Source organism: Homalodisca vitripennis, unplaced genomic scaffold (assembly GCF_021130785.1).
Source record: "Homalodisca vitripennis isolate AUS2020 unplaced genomic scaffold, UT_GWSS_2.1 ScUCBcl_9530;HRSCAF=18051, whole genome shotgun sequence".
NCBI lineage: Eukaryota > Metazoa > Arthropoda > Insecta > Hemiptera > Cicadellidae > Homalodisca > Homalodisca vitripennis.
Genome location: NW_025785641.1, coordinates 3,833 through 19,253, shown reverse-complemented (window position 1 = coordinate 19,253; position 15,421 = coordinate 3,833). Strand labels below are relative to the sequence as shown.

The 15,421-nt window shown below is 34.1% G+C and overlaps 1 protein-coding gene across 1 annotated transcript; it reads right to left on the bottom strand.

Moving 5' to 3' along the window:
- Positions 1 to 3,681: 3,681 nt before the first annotated feature.
- On the bottom strand, positions 3,682 to 15,185 carry LOC124374668 (TWiK family of potassium channels protein 7-like). The gene is made up of 4 exons (XM_046832842.1): positions 15,025 to 15,185; positions 6,684 to 6,909; positions 5,275 to 5,460; positions 3,682 to 4,049 (listed from the first exon to the last, which is right to left on the bottom strand). The coding sequence occupies exons 1-4, from the start codon at positions 15,130 to 15,132 to the stop codon at positions 3,682 to 3,684; spliced, it is 888 nt and encodes a 295-aa protein (XP_046688798.1). The 5' UTR covers positions 15,133 to 15,185.
- Between the last annotated feature and the right edge of the window lie 236 nt (positions 15,186 to 15,421).

Below are 15,421 nucleotides of genomic sequence, written 5' to 3'. Positions count from 1 at the left end.
AGCGGCTGGCTAATTGTCACTGTAGCGATTTCTTTAAGGGGTGATTCTTCTTTTCCTTTAGAGCAGGAAATATGTCATAGTAGCTTTTTTTTCTTTTGAACTTGGAGCGAGACACTAGATTTTTGTTGTTGTATTTGACTTTTTTTTAAAGTCGGTGTTTAATCTTCTGAGATTCAGGCGTTAAGATAATAGTTTTTTGTTGGCTGGCTGAAGGTTGCTTATCGTTAAATTTATTTGTTATAGGATTTTTATATTTCACTGATTGTGAGAGTTTTGTTTCTAAGTGATCTTCAACTACTGACAATACATGCTCCATTTTGTCTTGACGGATTTTAATTTTAGCTATTTCAAGAAGGAGGTTTGAAGAAGAGTTTTTGTTGGGTTTCTGCAGAAGTTGGTCTGTGTTGCTATAGTGTTTTGGGGTTTTGAGACATGCAAACGATTATTTTCATCATGGCGCTGACTGCTTTTCATTTTATTTAATGATTTCTTTAAGTTTTTTTATCTCTTGTTCATTATTGCAAATTATTTGGCTCTTTTCCTTTGTCCTGTTCCTCGAAAGTAAGAGCAAGTTGAGACTGAAGTTCTTTCTCTTTAGTGAGTTGGTGCTCAGCTTCGTTTAGGGCTTCCTATATGGTCATGTTTCTGTTGATTAAAGCTTCATTTTCACGTTCAAGCTCTCCAAATTTCATCTCAAGTTCAGTCCTTCCAAGCTCAGTTAACTTGGTGATCTGTGTGACTAGCTCTGAGTTTTGAAGAAACTTGGTTGTGCAATTCTCATTTTAGATTACTATTTTGGATTAGTTGAGCATGTCCTACCTCCGCTGCTAAGGTAAGCGATGTCTCAAGGTCGACATCTTCTAAGTTTTTAATTTTGGCTTGTACATCTTCAATAAGTACTTTGTTGCGGGAGGGATTTTTTCCTTGCTTGTATTAATTTCACTGTCTGAGGAAGTTATGTTGTCTGCATCTTTATCCATTGAGTTTAAGCAGTAGTCTGAGGTTGGCTTTAAATCTTCATTAAGATTGGTGAGAGGGGATTTCAATATTTGGGGAAGATCCAATTGATTTTAAATGCTTTTGCAGCTTCCCTTAAAGAAATGTTGAATTTTTTATTTTTGAGATTATCTGTTAACTGTGTTCCATAATAACTGTCCAAAATTGTAAGAGTAGGAAGCCAGGCAGGATTCTTTTACTGATGCAGTTTTTACTGTCTCCAAAAAAAGTAACAACATACTTAAATGTATCATGTAACATAGAAACATTAAAATCTATTTACTACGCCTTAATCCACTCCCACATTTCTTATGGTATTTGTATATATGGCACAACAACAAAACGAAATATGGACAGAATCTTAATCCAACAAAAACGGGCCTTAAAGATTATGCTCCATTTGAAACAATCCGACTCTGTTAAACATATATTTTCAGAATTGAAGATTTTTACAGTGTAACAGCTTATATATTTTTGAGACAATAAAATTCATACTTTTAAATAATAAAACTACAATAGGGAAAAATGTACATACATATAATACTAGATCACATCGACAAGTTGAACAACATAGATTATGTTTTTTCGAAAAGAAAACCTTCTTTTAAAGGAAACAAATTTTTTGACTGTTTTTACCCCGCAAAATATATTAAACAAGAGAAAAAATCCGAATAAATTTCTTAAATCATTAAAAAATTTTTTAATAAAATCTGCATTTTACTCAACTGAAGAGCTACTTACTCTAAGAAACCATTGAAATACATTGTGCTTTTCCCCTTTTCGTTTTTATTCAAAAGAAAATTGTTACTGACTACTCTAATAGAACAGGTATGAAAGTTGAAAGAAGGTGAAAACAATTAATTTTTAAATATTTTTATTTGTAGGCTCAATGTTTGTATGATTGTTTGTAAAACCTGTATTTAGAACTAATGTTGTTCTGGCCCGAAGAAGGGGAAAACCCCTAAACTAATCTGCACGAACCTAGTTAAGAATGTGTAATTTTGTGTATAAAGAGGTTCTTGTTTTCTGTTTTATCTCATTTGTTTTTTATTGTTCACAGACATTGTAAATGTTTAAATTAAAACCAATTACTTTGTTGACACTATTTCTTGTACGATATGTACATTTTTATGAAATAAAGATGTTTGATTGATTGATTGATTGATAAATGGCTTGTTTTCAGTGTTATCTATTTCTGTTATAATAGCTGGCCAGTGGCGATAGCCCTTCAGTTTTGCAAAGACTATATCTCCTACTGAAAAATTGTTCATAGTAGCAATTATTATGAGGTAGGCCTATAATTAAGTTTAATTTTTTGAAAATTTGTTCTCAAAGTTCAGATGTAATAGTCCAGGTGCTAAATTAATCAGTTATTAAAAGTTTGGCTGTTTCTTTGTGTCAATGATCTTGAGGTCCAGGTGTAAAAATCAGTTTTTTTTTAACAAAACAATCGGTGTCCTGACTCTTCATTAAAAAGGTCTCTTCTAGTGGTCAAGAGTAAAAATTATGTCAGATCAAATAAAGCGAGCTGTTTTTTATACTAGATTTGGCAGGCTTCTAGTGGTCAGAATTAGTCAGAGGTCGAAAATAAATGTGTTTGATTTATGGGTAATCAACTCCTTGTCAGCCAGATAGAAGCAAGCTGAAAGGTGTTGTCGTAGCATAAGCAATGCTGATGCGGTATCTGGATCAGCGGCCTTGCCACATATGGTGTAGCACTGCTGATGCAGTGTCTGGGTCAGCGTCCTTGTCCCATATGGTGTAGCGCCTGTGAGGTTGTCTTGATGGTGTTAAGATAACAGTGACGGCTTTAGTCGCTTATTTGTGTTGGCAATTTTTGTGACGTCACAGTCAACTTTTAGTTTTATTAATATTACTGCAATGAGCTAAGCCTGTCTGACTTACTTAATTAAACTACAGTATTTGTAATTTATGCAGAGGTGTGTGTGCTTCATTCAGCTACTCTCAGAGTGGTATATTCTTGAAGTTGGATACGAGTTTCATGTGTAATTGCTGCCTTTTAAAGTAGGTCAGCTCTGTGCTATTAGTTTTTCAATATATTCTTAAGTTAGCTTTTATATTTGTCTTATATTATAGTTGTAATACTCACAGTTGCTGTTGAGGTTGTGAGTATTTAATAAGCATTTTGTTGGGTTTACTTACTAATAACTGCACTAATATGAGGAGCACTTTCACAGTGAATGTTAAGTGTCGACCATCTTTGTCTTTGTGTCAGGCTACATTCTAAATTCACCAACAACCAATGCACACCTTTCAACACTCAAGAATGTATGATTGTGGTTTTACTGAGGGTAAATTTAATTAAAATGTAGGTTTTGATTTGTAAATATACAAGGATATAAATCTCAATAAAATGAAAACTTTATTTTCATGCAGTCAATTTATTATGCACTGTATAATAATAAATTATTTTGGGATGGTTTAAAATATATTCTGTTTATATTAATTGATCACGTTATGTCACATGACTTTATCTAAAAACCAATTTGATTTAAGAAACACTGGAGGCAATTTTATCTAATTATTTATTTGTGTAGTTAGAACAAATTTTAAAATTGACAAGAAATATTTATGTATTGCAACCATTCTATTGGAATAAAGACTTTCAATAAAACCAAAACAAGTGTTAAAAGTACATTTATTGAAATTATGTACAAAAGTAATCTATTTATGAGAATTAATCATGAGGCCCAGTTTGATCCCGAGTGTAGTGAAACCACGCGTAGCAGTGACACGCAATAGGGCAACATTGGTGGAGGCGAGGATGACAGCACCCTCTAGGTATGCGGCATACGCAACACGCAGTGGGCCGTAGCGCGAGGCCACGCCTCCAGCAGCTGTGAAGTCCAGAGGGAACAACAGGACCTCAGGAAAAGTTTTGTCCCGGAAACACCCCAAACAGTAACAGGCCCAAGCAGAGTAGTAGATGGGGATGGCCACAAATGGAAAGAACTTGATCCAGGACGGAGGGGGAGGAGGGGTATCGTCTGGTGTGAAGATATCCTCAGGCCAGTCCTCCTCTTGTGATTTGGCTGAAACATCAAATATTTACAAGGTATGTTCAAAAGATAATGGAAATTTGCATTTCTAGAAAAAAAATAATTTCTGGAAAAAAAATTATTTATTCTATAACATTAATAGTGGGGCATCATAAAAGTACTGTTTTTGACCAAAAATTCATGAATAAGTAATTAGGTGTGAGCAAGTGTATTGTCATGGTACAAAAGCCATGAACACAGTCAGCATAATCTTCATGTTCAACTGCACTTGTTGAGCCTTTTTCGGTCTTGGCTCTTCAAATGCCTCCACTGGGTTGATTGAGCCTTGGTTTTGATGTCATATCCGTAAACCCGTGTTTAGTAACCCATTTCATTATTCATTGCATTAGTAACACATTTCATTAATTCTGCATCGTCATTGGCTTCATTTAGTGACTACTGAGCAAACTTCTATACGTCACTGTTTTTGTTCAAAATTTAACAATTTTAGAAAAAATTTTGCTACCACACGTCTCATACCTAAAACATTCACAAAATTTCATGGCATGAGCCAATTGACATGCAAACATTATCAGTAACCTCTTTGATCGTAATACGGCAATCATTCATAACCTTTTTTCCACTATTTTTTGTTTTTATCGGTTGTTGGGGTGTCCAGAGTGTTCATCAGCTTCAATGTCTTCACAGCCATCTTTGTAACATTTATACCACTAGTAAAGCCTTGTTTTACTTATAGCTGACTTACCTAAGGCCTTTGTTTACATTTCCCACTCTTTGTTACACGTTCTTTTATTTCTAACAAAAAATTTGATATAAATTTAATATTTTTTAACAAACGGAAATCACTGAGTTCATAATACATGTCTAACCTTTAGCAGCTGCCACTAGTCCTGCATTAGGTGGTCCTCTTGTCAACAAAACCCCAGAATCTAGGCTAGTACTCTGATTGTGCACTCTGTGACACCAGTTGCCTTCAGCGCCAGTGGTGCCAATTCGGGCATGGTCAGTCTCAAATGGTCTGTCCGGAATCACACCACAGACATACATTTCTATGGTGGACTGGGAGGCCTCCAATCCCACGGTGTGAAACGACGGCACTACAGGATGTATAGCACAGAGATAGTGCGTTGTGAATGTGGTTTAGCATCACCAGTTTAGCAATAAAAGCAAAATTGCAATACATTGTATTTTAAATTTAAAACCTTGTAGATGCAATCCGAGAAAATAAGTGAGGTGAACAAAATGTGGTCAGACTTACGGTTGGTAAGCTGTCTGTGTAGCCTGACGAGCTTGCGCTGGGAGACGTGGGACAAGTGATGCAGCTTGACAGCAAGCAGTAAGCCAACGTTAAGCACCAGCAGCAAGTGCACCGGAATACCCACTCCAGCAAACACAATGGCACAAATTCGACCTGTCACAGTGCGTGGCACCGGTGCACCGAACCCTGGTTTTCACACATTGATGACAAACATTGATCAATTTTGTAATGTTCAACAATGTTACTAAAGCAACAAATTTTTAATCTAAAAAACTGGAAATTATATCAGACTTACCAAAGAAGACAACTTTCAAATAAATAGTAAATCACAGAGTACTATAGGTTACTACATATGTGTACTGAATTGCAAGTTTTCGTTTTCTCATCTCTGATTCTATAACATATTTTTTCCATATAACGATCTTTAACCTCACAAAAATGACCTCACTCCACCTTCAGTAATCACATCCTTATAACTATCCATAAACTTCACAGAGTTAGCGATAAATCTCGATTGGTTTACTGTGCTTAACCAACAAAAACTGTATTGATTGTACCAGACCAGACAACTTGCAAGATTTTCAATTGCATTAAACATTTTAAACTGGTATTTAAAAACAACAAGGAGCAACAGTAACCTCCCACTAGTACGGTTGGATAGCCACTGAATGGAGAAACGCCTTGACATAAAAATGGCCAAAATAGTCCCTGCCGTAGTGGTTACAGAGTGAAACGTAATCTACTTTCTGGATGCCCTCGTATAAAACAATAATACCTTGAATTACCATTTATTATATTTTTTATAAAACTATTAAATTTATAAAAAAACTTTTACGAAAAAACCTACATAACTTTTTTAACATTAACATTTTTTTAGCTAAAACTTATAAATTTACATTTACCTAACAGAACAACTATTTGGGATTACTATGATATTTGTTGGGTTTGTTTGTAAAGCAATATTATAAATTGGCCTATCAAAAAACCATTGTACTTTTGGTCAATTAGCTACTTTTTTGTACATGTTAGTATGACTTGTGCATGTGTTATATTTTACGCAGTGTTTCATATTTTATTTTTAGATCATAAATTCTGAAGTTGCATAAAGCATGTATATTTTATAGCACTTTAGAAAAACACTAGCAATTCAGCCATAATGGCCTGCCTGTATAGAAGTTACTATATGGCCAGTCGGAGGGTTGAAGGTAATTGAACAATTAGATAAAAAATGAGCATTAATTACATGCTTTAGCCAATAAAACGTATTACTAAAACTGCTTTAGTAACAGTCAACTTAGGTTGTTTTTGCTAGGAAATCAATTTTTCAAGGAGAAATCCAACTGGACCTATTAAAATTGATCTGAATAATTGGTTTCCAAGTAGAAGTTTACAGTTTCAGTGGCACTGACCAAGTGTGGTGAGTAGGGAGGTGGCAAAGAGCAAACAGCCACAGTATGTCCAGATAGTGCCACGCTGGGGGTAACCTGAGCTAACAGCCGACAAGATAAGGGCCTCGTGGTGTGTAGCATACTGCTCGATAGTCGTGCGCCAGACTGGTTCCTCTGGTACCACCTGGCGCAGGTCTGTAGCTAATCCCACGACCAACTCTGTCTGGCGCCGGTTCATCTCTATTACCTAAAACAGTCCAGTGTGTATAACAAACAATACTAGGTTAACATTACATTTGTTATTTGTAAACCAATATGAAATAATATAACAGTACCATAAAAAATAGCGTTGGGACCTCTCTAGAACATACTTTTTACTTTCTTTCTTATCTGAGGTCTCTGACATATTAGTATGGTAGGAATTATTAATGGAATTGGTGCGAGAGTAACTAATTATTGTGGTGCACAACTATTTTACATGAATCCACACAATAATGTTATATTCTAGAAAATAAATTAAAACAAAATATGTATGTACAATGTGCTTGAAAAGTGCCGGAATAGTTTAATAATTTTTAACCACTTCTTGTAAAACAATGAGACTTGGTATATCAATATTACCCATAAAAATCTAATTTTTTATGCGATTGACAGGCTTTTACCTCATCAGGAGGATGGCAAGAAGTAAGAAGAAAATCTTAAATTAGAACATAGGTCAAGATGTACATAAAATTAAATGTCTTTTTTAGTAGAATCAAGAATCAAGAAGTTTATTAGCCATTGGTCACAACAATATGAAATAGGCATCGTCAAAATATACAGCACTGATATTTACAACAACAAAATTAGTTATTACAATATTGTACTATAATTATACTAATTTTATGACCAAGTAACAGGTTTAATATAATCTATGAAGAGTGTGCACATGGTTTGTTAATTACGTTATAGCTAATACAGTATAGAAAAATCAGAAATCTACAAATCAAACTAATCAAAAAATGATATTTATGTCAGAATCTAAAAATTCTTTTAAAGAGTAGAATGGATTGCATATGAGCCAGTTACTTATCTTTAGTTTAAAAATATTGAAAGGAGTCATTGTAGCAGATGCAGGCAGCTTATTATAAAAAGTTATGCAATTGAATTTAAAAGAGTTGCCGGTTTTGACTAGCCTGTGCTGAGGGAGATCTAATTTGTTTTTACCCCTGGTATTGTGTTGATGAAAATCTTGTCTGGTATTGAAATCTGTAATTTGTAATTTTGTATAGACTAGTATATGAAAAATGTAAAGGTTAATAACTGTCATGAATTTGAGATTGATAAAAAGTGGTTTGCAATGTTCTAGAGAGCTGCTTCTACTGATGGTTCTAACTACTTTTTTTTGAATGAGAAGAATATCATTCACAGCATTGGAAGTGACCCCACAAAACAATGCCATAGGAAATGTGTGATTGAAAAAAGGCAAAATATGCCACTCTCAAATATTCACAGCTAACAAAATCCCTCAGTTTCCACATTAGATACAAGACTCTAGATATTTTTCTACATACATGGTCAATGTGTGATTTCCAATTAAGCTTGCTGTCAAGATGAAAACCCAACAATTTTACAGATTGATCTTCATAATTTTCAGATAAGCTGAGAAGCAGATTTTGCGTTTTCTCCTGATTACATATCAGTCTATTAGAAGTGAACCAATTTAAAGCCAAGCTGTGAGATGCATCCATGTTTTCTTTCAGAGTATTCAACTGCTTATTAGATGAAAAAAGAGTGGTGTCATCAGCATAAATAACAATGTTAGACAACACATTAGAGGGCAGATCATTTATAAAAATGATGAATAAAGAAATGGTCCCTAAAACTGAACCCTGTGGTACACCTGTGGCCACAGAAAGAGTGGTAGACTGCTGAGCTTGAACAGAAACATATTGTACTCTATTCGATAGATATGACTGCAATATATTAATGGAATTTTCTGATATACCATAGATCTTAAGTTTGTCGAGGAGGATGCCATGATTCACGCAATCGAACGCCTTACTTAAATCAATGAGTGTTAAAGCAACTGACTCCTTTTGTTCAAAAGCATGAAGTGCTTTAAACGACTATTTCTGTAACGGCAGAAGTTGTAGATTTATTGGTACGAAAGCCATGTTGGTTATTACTGATTATATTATTGGACTCAAAATGTTGATTAAGTTGATGATACATTATAGATTCAAAAACTTTTGATAAGATGGGGACTATAGAAATTGGGCGATAGCTTTGGGGCAGAGATCTGTCCCCTTTTTTGTAGACTGGCAATACCTTGGAAATTTTTAGAAGATCAGGAAAATATCCATGTAATAAGCATTGATTGAAGATGAAAGCTAATGGTGAACTGATGTGTTTTTATTGTGTTCTTGACAATATAATTAGATATACCATAAAAGTCGGAAGTTTTAGAGTTTGACAATTTACCAGCTACCTTAGTTACATCAGTTGGGGTGATTAATGACCAAGTAAATTGAGGTACACAGTTAGTTAAAGTGTTAGCCAGTAGGTTGGTTGCCAATATGTCAGTGTTATCAATGTTAGTTTGAATGTCTGCCACCGACTGTATGAAATACTGGTTAGTTAGGTGTGGATCAAGTGTTGTTGGTGTCACACCTGTGTTGTTTTGTGTTTCTGAGGAAATTACCTCCCAGGCAGCCTTACATTTATTACTAGCTCCCTCTATATGAATTTTCAAAACAAGCCCTTTTTGCTAGGTTGAGCCTTTTTCTATACTCTTTTTTGAAGAATTTATAAAGGTTATATGCGGCTTCCATATGCTGAGACCCAGTTTTTCTAAGATTCTTAAAAACATCAAAATAACCTAGCATTATTTCTCTACCTCTTTTTAAATCTTCATTGTACCACAAAAGTTTCTTTGTCCTGCTTGCTTTTAACACCAATTTTAACTAATGGAGATGATAGATACCAAATATTGTTATATGTTTTTAGAAAACTGTTAAATAAAGTTTCAATGTCAATCTCTTTTCTTTTATAGGTATCAATTATTTCCCACCTTTCACTCTCCAAACTTTCTGCAAACAATTTAATTTGTGTCTCATTTTGCTTACGCATACATTTTTTTTGAGGATGTGACTGTCTCATTTGGTCTACATGTTCTATCAAGTTTTAGATTTAATAGAAGAGGATTATGATCGGAAATGCAGTCATTCAAAACTTTTAATTCATAACAATCCCTTGAAAAATTTACGAGGATGTTATCGAGACACGATTCATTTCTTGTAGGAGCCTTATTTATAGCTACCAAGTTAAGAGAGCGTAAGATGTTTACAAAGGTGGTTGTCACTGTGTCAGTGGTTTTATGGAATGGTATGTTGAAGTCACCTCCAATGACTAACTTAGAGGTATGTTGCAAAACCTTTTTAATAGCTTGTTCAAAGTTATCAAAAAATAATTCCATATTACCACAAGGTGATCTATACAGAGAAACTATTGCTACTTCTAAATTGGCCAATTTTATTCCTGAAATTTCTAAATTTTGCTCTAGATTAAATTTGCTTAGGTCTAGTTCACTATATTCAAGCGAATCTCTTATAAAAATACCAGCACCCCCATTTTTTGAGGCTTTGCGACACACCATACTTGCAGCTTTGTAGCCCTGTGGTGTAAACAAAGATATCTGCTCTTCTAGTAACCAGTGCTCACAAATGCTTATAATATCTATATGCTTAAGTTTAGACAAGTGTTCTAATTCTAACAATTTATTACGGAGACATTGGATATTAATTTGTAAAATGTTAAGACCGATGTGCAAGTTTGATTCAATGAGTGAACTAGATTCATTGTTAAAGGTTGTTAAATTTTGAAACAGACAAGGGGTTTTTCCATTATTTTCAACTAAGGTTTTTTTACATTTTGTACTTTTTTTCTTAAAAAATAACTGTTTCTACCTTGGGGTTCTACTGTAATATTTCTTTTACATTCATCCACTAATTGTTGAGACACCACTCTTTTGTCTGTTTTGGGCGTTTTCAAAACCCTGAAAAGGTGAAGAAATAGAAAAAGAGCTATGCTTCACTAGAGTTGGAGACTGTAGACAAGTCCCATTGTCTCCCGACAGGTGAGGGCTGGTGGAGTGTCCAGGTGGTGGTGTCTGTAGGACTCAGTCACGGTAGGGTCAGTAGTCAGCTTCACTGGTGATGTCTGTTGAAATACTGCTGAGATGGACTGCTCCTCCAGAGTTGACTCCAAGCTTATCCTTGGGCTGACCTCTATCACAGATGGGCTGGTGGTTTTGCTCTTGAGTAGGTATTTCTCCGCAGAGGTCAGGATCAGACTTTGATGTCGCTGAAGTTCTACCAATAGCCTGAAACTATCTTCCTGCCAAGCAATTTTTTTCCCATCTTGTTTAGATGCATTCCATGGCGAGTAAAATGCTGTCCTCTCAGTTCAGTCCCATCAATAACATTGAAGCTCTCCATTTCCTCCAGTTTACCGTTTAAAATTGCAATTTCTTTGTTAATGAAATGTTTTTTCTCCAGGTCGTGTCTTTGAAACAATGGTACAAAAATAAAGTTGGTATGGTTATTTTGCTGACAAAACCGATGTATTTGACCTGGAATTACTTGTGCAGCTCGACGGTTTCTGTAGGTAACACGGCTCATATCATTAGCCCCTCCGATTATTACAACCACGTCCTGGTCTGTGAGGTCTGTACACATTGCGTTAGTGTTCTGCAGTATGTGGGTTATTGGGGCTCCAGGACAGGCATTGACAAAAACCTCAGAATCTGGTACTAGTGGTTGCACTGCGTCATACAGATTTTTACCATGACTGTCAGCAAAAATTTGGATTTTTTTTGGGTATAAAACTGTTTTTAATTGTTTTTTTGTTTTGTGTATGTTTTAGATTTAATAATAGGCCTTTTCTGCTTTAATTTACTTTCATTCTTGTAGTCACTGTTTAGTGTGTTGATTTCAGTCTGGTTTTGCAAAGGTTCATCTGTTATCAGCCCTGATAAAATGTCATACTTGTTTGAAAGTGTGATAGAAGTATTTGGAAGGGTTGGCCACTCATTCAAAGACTTTGTATTAATATGTTTACCTTTTCTGATTACTTCACAGAATGTTTTTCCCTGATTCGTCCAGATGATTTTCTTTATGGGTATTAGAAGAGGGTTTTTAAGTCCTCTTCAAGTAGTTTGGTTTACTTCAATTAGATTCCTATGATCTAGCATTAATTCTGAATAAAGGTGTTCAAGATTTTGGCATTTCATTTCTTTTAATTTATTTTTTAATTTATTTTCTTCTAATATATTTTCAAGTTTCTTCTTTTCTTGTATAAGTTGTTCTTCTGCATTTGCTCTTTGTTTAGATATCCGTTCTATTTCGTTCTTCCAAATTTTCTCTTTAGAGTCCAGCCTTAATATGTCAACTTCTTCCTGTAATTTCCAAATTTTTTCATCTTTTTTGCTGCAATTTTTCTTGGTTTCATTTAAACTTGAAAGAATGTCTTCCTTTTCTAAATCCAATAATGACACAATGTAGCACACAATGCCACAAACCTGACCTCAAAAGATTTACCCTATCCAAAATGTTAGCGTTTTATAGTTTCTCTTAAATTATGCAAATTAGAATAACACATACTATTCTATTTCTTAAAGATAATATAAATTTACTGTATTGAAATTAAAAACGAAGTACTTACAGTTACAGTAAGTGTTCAAAATGCTTTCTAAGTATTTGTTGGCAATATCCCAATCTATGGTAGAAACCAGTAACAACATTTTGTAACATATCTGGAAGTATTTGCTGAGTTTCTTCATTGACGCGATGAATTAGTTAGTTATGTAAACCCTTCATTTTAAATAACCGCAACATCTAAAATCTGATGATCTAGGTGGCCACTCTATTGCTCCCCTACATCAACGTCCCCAATCAAACGATTGGGAAAATCTTTGTCCAGAAGCTCATGTATTTGTAGTGTACTGTTGATACCTTACTGTGTTATAACTTTGACACAACACAGTACGTAAAGCCAGTATAATTATCATTAACTCATATGAAACCTCATTCAAATTGCTATTGATTAAAAAGGGTTCTACAATGTGATTTCCAACTATCCCAGCCCACATGTTCCCTTTTTGGGGTGTCTGTGTATGGTTTATTTCTTATCCAGTGAGGATTGTTATCGCACCAATAACAGCAGTTATGCCTACTTACAACACATCAATGAAGAAACTTGGCAAATACCTCAAGATATGTTAAGAAACATTAAAATGTTGCCATTTTGGATAGGGTAAACCCTTTGAGGTCTGGTTCGCGGCATTGTGTTTGAACTAAAAAAACCCTTTAATTTTATGTTTCTTCTGACTCTTTGCCATCCCGCCCCCTGATGAGATAAAAACCTGATAATCACATAACAAACTTGTATGGGTAATATTGATATAGCAAGTCTCATTGCTTTACAAGAAACGGTTTTAAAATTATTAAACTGTTCCAGGACTTTTCAAGCAAGCTGTATATATTAATGGTACAGTAACGACGAAATCGGAGGCTTACATTAAATTCAACATATAAACATTTGTTAAATTTAAAAAAGAGTAAATGATCCATAAAATAATTAAATTATAATGTTTTTGATCATTCAATCAAAGAATGTTTTATAACATATGCAGATAATCATTACAAAATTAATTCCAATCATATTAGGAAAAAATTCTACAACATACAATTTTGAAATTAGTATTTATTACACCATAAGGGTACAGTGGTGACAATGGTGCTCGACGTGTAGGAATGGCAGTGCAAGAGAGATAGTGAATATACTCCACAATATTTTCCCGATGCCAAATTGTGTTCACTATCTTCAATATCTAACTTTCATATACATTTTCAACCTATTTTGGTTACATTAAAATGTAAACAATGCAAAACACATTAAAACATTTGTTTTTAGATGAAAACAAATACATATGTTTTTCTTTTATACAAGATGTAGATTTCTTAAAAATGCCTGTATTATAGCAGTTCAGAGGGAAAAGGTGATTAATGCACATGTACAAACCAGGTGCCAAGCACCGTGGCCCGAACTCTAAAAGTGTGATACTTTTTCAAAATTGTTAGACAAATTATTTCATAATTTGGACACATGAAAATGAGTATAATGATTATTGTGGGAGACATAGCATATGTATGAGACATCCAAGACAGGCCCAAGGACAGGAAATATACAATTATATAGTCAAACAGTTGCATTATATAATTGTACAACCGAGAATCATATAATTGAAAGTTTGCTCCATGTCCTAGGTCTTTGTCCTTACAAAGAGTTACTCAGAAATACCCACCACTACAACTAGCGTGAGAAATGCCTGCACAATGCTTAGATTGTGTAGCGTTTTTTAGTAAACATTTTATAAAGGTCGAGATTCAAGTTTTATATGTATATATATTTTAATTTCAGTATATGATAAAACTAACTTACCAGATATATTAATAGAACACTAGATTTTAAAAACAAATGTTCAGAACAACATTATCACGAAATGAATAAAAATCCAAAATACATAGGCAGAAAATGTTTCAGTAATTACCAATAAATTTACTAGTAGGCTAATCTAAACCAATTCAAGAGCAATTTAAAGTGTTTTTATTCAGAACAGTTTTTACAGTTTAGTGTGCTAACAACAAATTAAACCTCACCCCAAATTAGCTACCCAAACCAGTTGTCAAAGCATTTGATTCATAAACTTAATTCTTCCTTATTGGACGTGTGAACAACTAACGTTCCCAGATCTCCAATAGGATTAAAAAAAAGATACAATGCTAGGTAAATTGTGTGATACGAGTATGTTAATTAGGGATAACATAAAATCTTAGAACTACAACAATGTTGAAAATGCTGTTTGTGAATATATGTGTATTTGTAATACTGTGAATTGTGATGTCTGTATGTGGCAACTTCAACAAAAAAAAAGCCTCAATAGTTAAAGAATGCTTTTTTTGCTATCAATGTTCTAATATGCATAAACCTTTGTTTCCCAAGGGCTGAGGAGAAAATCCTTTTACAGACAAATCGGTATACTGGATTTACATTTCGCTAGTAATGCTAATTAATTACAATAAGTGTTTTAAAATAATTTAGGAACTTATGTTATTTATATAATTAATAAAAAAACCAACAGTTCAAACTAATATCATACACTGTGTCTTTATTCAGATACGCCTGTCTATTTTGAACTCAAAATTCACAACCCATGAATGGTGTAGGGTCCAGCATTCCAACTTGGCATGAAAAATTCCTTTATTTGTACATAACTCAAATGAATAAAAAGTGTATTTTTATAAGTTTTTGTCAGACAGACCTGAGAGTATTCCCGGGGAGCCTCAGTCAAGTGAAAGACGAGAGCTCCGATCAAGGCCCAGGTGAGGACGATACAAGCTAGTCCGCACTGACACAATACCAGCCTCATCACCTTCAGCAGTGTGGTCTCCGACTCCTACACAATTCATCACTAGAGCTTTGTATTACTTAGGATTACACAACACTGTAGCGAAATACATGTCAGATGAAACTACAAAATAATAATAAGTTTTAATGATGAAAAAATATTTGAAGCAGTAAATGATTCTGACAGTGAGTACTGTGATATTACTATTAAAAGTAAACCAAGAAATTATTGAGGGAGAGTGGGATAGTGATGTTGAATCAAATCATAGAGAATTTCAGATCGCTCAACTTTTTGGTAATCTAAGAAACAT

Bases quoted from the DNA above. Each gene is read 5' to 3' on its own strand.
- LOC124374668 (XM_046832842.1), bottom strand. From the start codon at position 15,132: ATGAGGCTGGTATTGTGTCAGTGCGGACTAGCTTGTATCGTCCTCACC. The intron at 6,910-15,024 runs GTCTGTCTGACA...GGACTGTTTTAG, and splicing joins CTCCCCGGGAATACTCTCAG to GTAATAGAGATGAACCGGCG. The intron at 4,050-5,274 runs GTAAGTCTGACC...TTGATGTTTCAG, and splicing joins ACACAGACAGCTTACCAACC to CCAAATCACAAGAGGAGGAC.